The 10,604-nt window shown below is 38.6% G+C and overlaps 1 protein-coding gene across 1 annotated transcript; it reads right to left on the reverse strand.

The window, feature by feature from the left end:
- Nucleotides 1-7,744: 7,744 nt before the first annotated feature.
- On the reverse strand, nucleotides 7,745-9,826 carry LOC123879792. The gene has a single exon (XM_045927686.1). It carries the CDS (start codon nucleotides 9,824-9,826, stop codon nucleotides 7,745-7,747), a length of 2,082 nt encoding a protein of 693 aa, XP_045783642.1.
- Nucleotides 9,827-10,604: the final 778 nt, after the last annotated feature.

A 10,604-nucleotide genomic window follows, 5' to 3' on the forward strand; every position in this document is an offset into this window, starting at 1 on the left:
AGGTGCTGTCCGCATTCAACGCACCTTAATTATGATCTTAGGTTACTCGACATAATGCTAAGTTACAATTTTATGAACGGATAAGTCACAATCTAGGGTAAACCATCAATTAATATAAATGTAAACCAAAATACAAAGGTAGTTGAATTAGCTTCACAAAAAAAGTTAATATGTTGGAGAGAATCCACCTTAATATCCTGAAGATTTAGGAAAACACCTGTTCCGAAAAATCAAGCTTCGCTCCGGACGCGCGGCTCATGCAGACTGTGGCCGTGTGTCATACGGACGAGCAGGGTAAAGGATGCAAGAGATTCCTATGGATTACTGGCGGTGCACGCTTCCTCAATCCAAACGTGAAGCGAGCAAAACGCGTGTTAACTCTCAAATTTCAGCGTTATTTTATAACCCAATCATGGTTTTTAAAATTATTAGGTTGTTAAGGGACCATGATGATGATTTTCTTATCAAGTTGTTTAAATTTCAATTAAATTCCATAAAATTCTTAATCACAACAACCCATCAACACGACACACCCATGTCGCCACCTAAAAAGAAAAATGAAATTGCAAATTGGCGACACGCTTATTTCGGGTAGGGGAGCCTTACATCTTTCTAATTAATTTTTGAGAGTAATGATTCACTTACCAAATCGTGATGACCGACACCCACCCGCCGCGTGGTAGAACTTTATCCTAAAACTGTAACAAGGAATCATAAATTCACAACACCATCGAAAAGTGGACGAATTGATCTCGCACGAATAAACTCACACATACCATTTTTCAAAAATCCCAGCCTAAACTAACACATTATCCTTTACGAATTTTAATTACGCCATCCATCTTGCAAGGCGTACGAAAAAAGAAAGAAAAACTGTCACACCAAATTCTTTTTCTTTTTATTTTTTTTTTTTTTCTGGCCCCAGATTCCTGACCACCTGTCAGTTTTAAAAATAATTCCCTAACTCATGTGAAACTTTTACAAATGTATTTTATAGATCCTTTTATAAAGAAAAGGCAAATATTTACACAAACGTAAATTAATAATTAGTAATAATAAATAAATTCTTTTATGATGGCTGTTACAAGCATCACACCAAGATGCCGAACTAGTTCCACCCGCTACGCACAGATGTCGCTAGTCGTAAGGAGATCAGTGATTTGAAGTTATATGTTTACTTTTAATATTTATATACAATAAATACCACACGTTACAATACCCCCTCCCCCGGAAAAAAGGTTCAACGAAGGGGAACCGCTCGCTGCCCTCAGCGATCACGATGAAGCACTGAAATTCAAATAAATTCAAAAAAACAAAATATATAACCACTGATACCTAAACAAACAGAAGACTATAATAACTATTCCTATTTACCTTATCTATTCTATTTCTGGGAGTTTTGAAATGTTTTAGGCTAATGTTACTATACTAGTTTTATAACTATGGAATTTAACTATACAACTACAAATTCTGCTATTTATAGGACGATCAGAAGTTGCTTGGACCTTGGCATCATTCACTGTAAACGGCGTACGTAATAATACAGCAATGCATCTAGGCCTACGGTCTTTGCAGCTTGATCTTACAATAAACTAAAACAGTATAACTGTTATGATACAGGAGACAGAGTCTCCGGATACTTTTTCGGTATATACAAGAACCGATTTTCCTCAGTGTGTGGACACCTTCTTAGCATCAATACTACCTAAACAAAACACTGGGAAAAAATAGTCTCTGTGCAAAGCACAGCAAAGAAGAAATTGATTTCCTAAATGTCTGGAACAAGGTCCTAGCGTCAATATGAGCTAACAAGACATAGGAATACTATAATCTCTGTGCAACAAAATGCACAGCAAAAGAAAAATACGAAAATTACTAACCTTCGAGTATATGATTCGTATTTCAGAAGAAAAATATACACCATGGTTGAAAGGTTTGTTGACTGTCTCAGATCAATCATGATTCATCAATCCGCCTCCATCTCACCCCTATCACTCTTGCATTATACTATAACATACATCACGCATTCTATTTATCACTCTCACTCTTTCCTTGCATTATACTACTTCATTCATCACGCATTTATACTTGGTAGTAACTTATTCCAAATTAAGTTTACCACTTCCTTACACTTTAGTATGTGAGCACTTATAATGTTCACACACGGGTTGGGATTGAACATGCCTGAGTTACAATTTATACCTTTAAATCCTTTATATGCCAGGAACCTATTTTTGTACCATCTAGTCTTTCTAATTCATACACCAGTGGAGATAAAACTCTTGTAACCCTACATTTCTCATACTTCGGAGCTAATTTTGACATTTTGAATTTTTCAGCGTCACTCTGAGTATAAGTAGACTTCCATACAAGATCTCCAACTGAGAACTTGGCGTTCCTTCGCCTAAGGTTATAATGAGATGCATTTTTAGCATGTGCTTGATGTAATTTTTCACGTACCTTATCAAAAATCTCTTCCAAACTTTTAAATTCCCCTGCATACTCCTCGCGTGGCATACCCACTCTATATTCTTTATCTGTATCCCGATAGAAGTTTCCATTTATGACAGGTTCGCGACCGTGAACCAAGAAAAATGGTGAAAACCCTGTGGATTCGTTTATTGCACTATTTATAGCGAATTGAATCTTATTCAGGTTTTGATCCCATGAACGATGGTTGTCCTCCACATAAGACGCGACAGCCGTCATAATGGTTTTATTATAACGTTCTACCAAATTTACTTGGGGGGTATATTTCGGAGTATAATGAAGTTTTGGTATATTGTAGCGCGCAATGACATTTTTGAATTCTGAACCTGTCATTTGGCTGCCATTGTCAAGGATTATGGTTTCTGGCGTCCCATGTACCAAAACTACATCATTTTCGAAATGTTTAGCCACCAAGGCTGAAGTTGCACGACGTAAGGGAAAAAGAAGTGTATATTTCGAAAAGCAACACGTAATTACTAAAAGGAAGGTGTAACCGGATCGGGATCGTGGCAACGGACCAACCAAATCCACTGACACTACCTGAAACGGTCGCGAACAAACCTTCGGTTTACCCATTAAACCGGGCGTTGCCTGTGTAGAGTGTTTATACGCTTTACATACATCACATGCATTCACAAATTCTAACACATCTTTATACATTCCTGGCCAAAAATACCTAAGACATAAACGTCTATGTGTTTTGAAAATACCTAAATGACCTGTTGTAGCCTCGCTATGATTTTCTCGAATGATTTTAGATCTCATTCCCTTAGGAACTACCTCTTTCCAATCAAATTCACTAGTGAGATTATATTTACTTTTACTAAATCGATAAAGAGTATTATCTTTAATCATGAAATTTGGAAAGTTTGTCGGATGAGATCTACAACCATTTAAAATTCTATCGTACCATTCATCTCTCGTACTCATTGTAGGCGTGAATGGAGCCGTATGGATGGCCTCTACCTTCATAAGACGTGATAAGGCATCAGGGACCACATTATCGGTGCCTTTTCGATGTTCGATTTCAAAATTGAACTGAGACAGGCGACAACCCCACCGAGCTAACCTACCTGAAGGGTTTTCTAAATTCAAGAACCACTTCAGTGATGAATGATCTGTTACGATTTTGAATGTTCGAGAACCTAGATATGCTTGAAATTTTTCTACTGAGAATATTACGGCTAACGCCTCACGCTCAGTAGCGCTATAATTCCTTTCACTTTTATTCAAGGACCTACTTACGTATGCAATCGGATGTTCATGACCATCGATATTCTGAGACAGCATACCTCCTAAACCGTACGACGATGCGTCGCAATGCACGATGAAAGGCTTTTCAAAGTCTGGAACGGCTAGGACAGGAGCAGAGACTAACGCATTTTTCAGCACCGTGAAGGCTTCCTCTGCGGCGTCGGTCCACTGGAACTTCGGCGCGTTTTTTCCTTTGCTGGTAAGCTTGTTCAGCGGAGCTGCAATAGTTGAAAAGTTACGAATAAATCTCCTGTACCAAGAGCAAGTACCTAAAAATACCTTTACATCCCGAGCATTTGTCGGAGTAGGGAAGTTTAAGATTGCTGCTATTTTCTCTGGGTCTGTCCGTAAACCGTATTCGTCAACGACATATCCTAAGTATTTGATCGACTCTCTGAAGAATTCACATTTGTCAAAAGACACTGTTAAATTAGCCGATTTCAATTTGTCCAAAACTCGGTTCAGTAATAGCAAGTGAGTTGAAAAATCCGACGAGCAAATAACTATATCGTCGATATAACAAAATACATAACCATTTTCAATGTCACTGCAAAAGTTTTGGTTAATTAACATGTCCATAAGTCGTTGTTGACGAGCAGGGGCGTTGCATAAACCAAAAGGCATAACCTTGAACTTGAATAACCCGCGACCTGGGACGGTGAAGCTAGTTTTTTCCTGAGAGCTTTTTGACAGAGGGATCTGCCAAAACGAAGAGGACAAATCTATGGTTGATAAGAACTTTGCTTCTTTCAAACTGTCCAAGATCTGAGGGATGTAAGGAATTGCATAAGAGTCACCCTTAGTAATAGCATTTAGCTTCCTGCAATCTAGACAAAACCTCCAGTCACCACTTGCTTTCTTGACCAAAATAGCTGGATTATTCCATGGACTTTCACTGGTAGTGACGACATCTAGCGCAAGCATTCTGTCTAATTCAGCTTGTAAAGCTGACTTTTTGTCCGGGGACATAGGATATTGTTTCACCCGAACCGGCGCAGAATTGCCTGTGTCAATTACATGCTCTATCAACGATGTCCTACCTAGACCCTTCTTGTCAAATGAAATATCATTGTATTTATCTATTATGGCTTTGGCTATTTCTTTTTGATCAAAGTTCAAGTTATTGAATGGTTGAATGGAATGTACGTTTTTCGTCGTTATTGTGTTGCAAAAGCTTTCAGGTGAACGTATATAGTCTATATTTTCAAATATTTCTGGGGCTACATTAAACGCCTTCCAGAAATCGCATCCTAGTATTAAATCTGAAGTTACTGCAGGCACAACATAAAATTTAATAGCACAAGTTTTACTATTGAAAGTCACAGGTATATACATATGTCCTAATGACTCTAACTGGATTCCATTTGCAACAGTGCAAGAATTATCAATAAAATTGTTAAAGTTATAACCCAATTTGATAAAATATGTATGAGAGTTGTTGCCAAGAATAGATATACATGCGCCAGAATCTAGCAAACCATAAACTTTTATATCTCCTATATTACATTCCAAATATGGCCTAATATCATCTTTTTGTGGGGAAAATCGAACTGTAAAAATCGAATCATAATTTTTGAATTTTGACATTTTTTTACTTAAAGTGTTACAGTTCGAGTTATTTAGTTTTTTGGATCAGTTTTCTTATTTTTATTACAATTTGGGCAAGTCAACTTTGTAAAACCTGGAGTTTTACAAGTAAAGCAATGAACCTTCCGTTTAACAAACTGTTTAGAAACATTGTTTGATGGACAATGACAACAGTTATTCGATGAATTTGGATTTTTATGGTTATTGTTCTTATTACCATTTTCCCTACATAAATATTGTTTATTTGGAGGTTGCTGATCATGAACCTTATTTTGTTGAATTTTTGGTTCTGATATACTAGGCTTTTTGCCCCTACTATCCACAAAAGCCACTGTTTTATTCTTGGGCTTATAAGAAAACTCAGGAGTTATAATATTTGTTGGTTTTCCAGGCTCTGAGAATAATGTAGCACGCTGGCTAGCAGCTTCTATCTTTTTGCAACTCTCTTTTAACTGTGAAATTGAATCAATTTGAACTAGTGCTAACTGTTGAGAGAAATTTGGGCGTATGTTATGTAATAAAATCTCTAGTTTAGCTGCTTCTGACAGTTGTGTCCTTAAGCGAGCAAACAGACAAGCCATAACAGAGAAATAAATATGAGTAGGCTCTTCTACCCCCTGTGTTCTGGCACGAATTTCACCCAGTAGACGATAGTCATAATCGACCGGATCAAATTCCTCCAATATTAGATTTTTAAGATCAGACCACGTACATACCTGATGTTTTAATCCTCGGAACCAAATGAGAGCTTGATCACTAAATAACTGTGCTGCAGACCTGAACAGTTTGGCATCCGAAACCCCGTAGCAACCCTGTAACTCTTCTATCCGTTCAATGAATGAGCGAGGATCCGTGGTGCCGTTGAACTTAACGTTCCATTTGGCTACATTCTTGTCACTGGAACACTCGAAGAGCGAAGATTCATGAACTATTGCTGCAGAAGATGAAGTTGAAGCAGGAGTTTCTGAAACGTTAATGGTTGGAGTTTCAATTTTTTCAAGTAATGAATCAAACCTACTTTTGAGTTCTGTCTTTTTTGTTAAAACCGCTGGTTCCTCAGTTGAAATCCTATTCAATCGATGGTAAAGGTGGTAGGCTAGGGCTTCTGCTCTAGCTAGCGATACCTTCTCTTTATACACATCCCATTTATCTAACAAAGCTACTTGTCGGGAACCCCCCTAACTTCCACTTCATCTGCTTCGCCTTTTATTTCTCTTAATATGAACCATACTATTCGTCAGCAGTGAGAGGGGTTACCGAATTCGTACATATTATAGGAGTCACGCTCACCTTTATCTGTTTCCTTGTAGGTCGGTCGTTCACTGTCGACCCCCGTACGTCCTTTCTATTCCTTGCATCGTTCAGACTGTTCCAGCTCGTCTCTCAGTGACCTGTAGGGTTACACAAACTATGATTTCACCGTAGGTGAAATCTCTAAGACCTAGACCATGGGGCAATTCTCTATCTTGGTATCTATAGGTTAGGAATGTGTGCATCTCTCTCCCACCCAGCGATTGGGACCCTCCAATATATATTCTATTCACTGATTTAAAGGTTACTTCGGCTGGCTATGGTTCCTCGGAACCATAGCTGGTGACAGAATGCCCGGCTGACCTCGCGCTACTGAGCGAGTCTAACGCCCTCTCTGCCTACCTTGCTTGTACCGTCCTTCTCATAGCGTATGCTGTATATTCAAGGATGTCGGTACCATCCGTCTCATAGCGTATGCTGTATACTCAATGATGTCGGTACCATCCGTCTCATAGCGTATGCTGTATATTCAATGATGTCGGTACCATCCGTCTCATAGCGTATGCTGTATATTCAATGATGTCGGTACCATCCGTCTCATAGCGTATGCTGTATATTCAATGATGTCGGTACCATCCGTCTCATAGCGTATGCTGTATACTCCAGGATGTCTGTACCGTCCCCCTCATAGCGTACGCTGTATATTCAAGGAGGCCGGTACCACTCTTCTCTTAGCGTATGCTGTATAATCGGTCCCAATGGCTTGTGATGAGAGGTGCACACATATATCCACTAACAAACTAACAATGGGTGCGCAACCATTACACGTGGGACTTTTATATCTACAAGTTAACCGGGAATATCTAACACATAGAAAATGGTCTAAATATGAAATAGCCTAGGTACTTAGCTTTGACTTCACTATCTGCACGATCGTTGGAACAGCTTTAATCCACGTGCTCGGCGCCTCGCGAGTTCACCCTTTCGCCGCCATTTTGAGTAACTAAATGAAGTTGAAATGTAATTTTACAACTGTATCCTTCCGGTATACCATAGACAAAATTAACTACTCTGCGATAGACGAATGTTGCCATAATACTTACCTTTATTCTGATTACTTCGCGAATGGGTAACTTCGCGACACTCCCGGCCGGAAAATAGATCAAAATAGGCATAATAAGTTGTTCGTCCACTCTTTAATCCTCTGTAGGGCTTTAGTGGCCGCAACTCTCCTCACTCTACCCACTCTACCATCTTCTTCCTTCTCCTCGTCTCTCGCTAGTGTCCCGACTTCCTCTGAATCAATAACATCCCCAATAGATTCTCTACTTTCACTCTCTAAGGTTTCACACTCCATTGTCTCCTGAATGGGTTCGTCTATTTGCATCATAGGTGAGTTCTCTTCTTGAGCTATCCCCTCTGAGATAGTTATCTGTCTGTCGGTACTCTCTTCCAAAGGCTCGGCTAAAGTGGCAGAAGCAAGCTCACTCGAAGTATCATCTCTTATAAATCTTTCTTCCATGTCTTCCTCCGACTCTTGAACCTCTAGAGGGTACAGATGCGCTATTGACCGTGTGAAATTCTTATCTCCAACCTTTACTATGGCTACTCTACATAAACCATCACTTCCTTCTTTCAGTGAAACAATTCTTCCTACTCTCCAGGTTTTTCTATTTTTATTTTCTCCTTTTATTTGCACTATCTGTCCTATCGCCGGAGACTGTTTCGATGTGACACGTGGCTCTTTATGTGAGTGCTGATACCTTTCTCGGAGACTTAGTAAATATCTGTTAACAAACATATCTTTGAATTCTCTTACGATGATGAGACCCCTCTTCCAACTTTTTATAAGATCGACTTTAATCGTAGTACCTTTCTCTAGACATTCTTCGACAGTTCCTTCTATAGTGATACAACTTCCTAGTGTAAGAAAATCAGCTGGTTTTAGAATTATATCCAACTCTGAATCTACACATGTAAGCGGTCTTGAATTTATTACAGCTTCAATTTCCTTGACTACGGTAGTTAGTTGACTATCTGAAAGCATGTGCTTTGCTAGTGTACGCTTCATACAATTCTTAACTATCCCTATCAATCTTTCGTAAAATCCACCAAACCAAGGCGTCAACTGAGGTATGAACTTCCATTGAATTTTGTTGTCAATACAATATTGTTTCGAGAGAATCTCTGCTATAAGTTTGAAATGTGTCGCGTTGTCTGATGTAATGAGTTGAGGGACCTTTCTGGTTGCTATTGTCCTTCTCAACGCCAATAAACCTTCCTCCGCTGTAAGATCTTGCACTAATTCTAAATGAATAGCTCTCACCGCTAAACAGGTGAATAAACAGATCCATCTCTTTTGTCCACTCTTGACAAGAACAGGACCCATATAGTCTACCCCTACAAAGGTAAATGGTTCGCTGTAACCTACTCTTTCTACAGGAAGCGCTGGAGTAGGTGGTAACTTAAATGGACTCGCTCCATGTTTAATACACCTTGGACATTTCCTCAACATCCTCTGAATCTGAGATTTACCCTTTGGTATCCAATATGACTGTCTGATGAGACTAAGTGTATGATTCGCTCCTACATGATAATTATCATTGTGAACTTTCTTTATAAGGTTATTCTTAAAGTCACATTCCTTAGGTATCAATATAGGGTACCGTTTGTCAAACGATAGTTCTGCATTCTGAAGACGTCCTTTACACCGTAGTAATCCATCAACATCCTTAAATAACTTGAGATTACGACTTAAATCAGTTTCTTTCCCCGCAACTTCCTGAGTGAAGTATTCTGCTTGTAGCTTCTTTATTGTTTCCGTAATACAAAGCGATTCTTTGTAACTAGTTCTGCTATCTTCTTTGGCTCTAATACTTTCTCCCGAGAAGTTGTTTTGTAGCTCTAGATTACTATCCTTTTCTTTAGAGGTATTCGGCAGACCCTCCCGCGTCGAAAGAAAAAATGACTGTGACATGTATTTCACAGGCGTTTTCTGTTTGTCGGATTCTGATAAAAACTGTGGACCTGTAAGCCATCTTTCCTTGTCTTCGTTGGAACTCATCGGTCTGGTTGCAATATCTGCCGGATTCAACTCTGAAGGAACATACTTAATCATGAGCTCTTTATTACTCCTTATTTCCTCAACTCGTCTAGATACGAATGGTGGAAGCAATTTATCCGATTGGCACCATTCTATGACAATTTGACTATCAGTCCATAATGTTTGATATCCTAATTTCATGTTAAATGCTTTTAAAACCATCTTAATTAGTCTGCAACCAATTAAAGCTCCTAGCAATTCTAGCCGAGGAATTTTTAAATGTTGTTGATCCTTTATAGGGACTAATCGTGTTTTTCCTATGACAAAACTTGTCTTAGCACCATGTGTTATGTATACTACTGCAGCATACGCTTTGAGTGAAGCGTCTGTGAAACAATGCAAATGATATTCTTCGCTTTTTACATTTTTATATAGCATCTAGGTATCGATATTCCTCTAATAGTCTCTAATTCTTTTCGGATTTCTGACCATTTATCTTGCATTTCTTTTGAAAACTTCGTATCCCATTTAACTTTAGTCTTCCAAAGTTCTTGTAGAAATAGCTTAGCTGATAAAACATGTGGTACTCCGAATCCACAAGGATCGTATATCGAAGCGATTACCTTCAATACTTCCCGTTTAGAATATGCTTCGGTGGTTAACGTGAACCTTACATGTAACGTATCATGTTTTAAATTCCAATCTAGGCCTAAAATTTTTACAACCTTTTCTTCAACACCATCGGGTATTCTATTCATAAATTGTTTCGAATTTGAACTCCATTCTCTAAGGTTCATTGAAATTTGTCCAAACGTATCCTTTGTGTCTTGATATATTTGGATAGCCTCGTCAAGTGTTTGAACCCCAGTTACTAAATTATCAACATAAATATCTTTAGCAATTAGTTGTAGCTGTTCATTTCCTTTAGAAAGATGATGTTTAATTGTTGCATTTAATAAGAACGGACTAGATATAATTC

This window comes from Maniola jurtina, chromosome W (genome assembly GCF_905333055.1).
Source record: "Maniola jurtina chromosome W, ilManJurt1.1, whole genome shotgun sequence".
NCBI lineage: Eukaryota > Metazoa > Arthropoda > Insecta > Lepidoptera > Nymphalidae > Maniola > Maniola jurtina.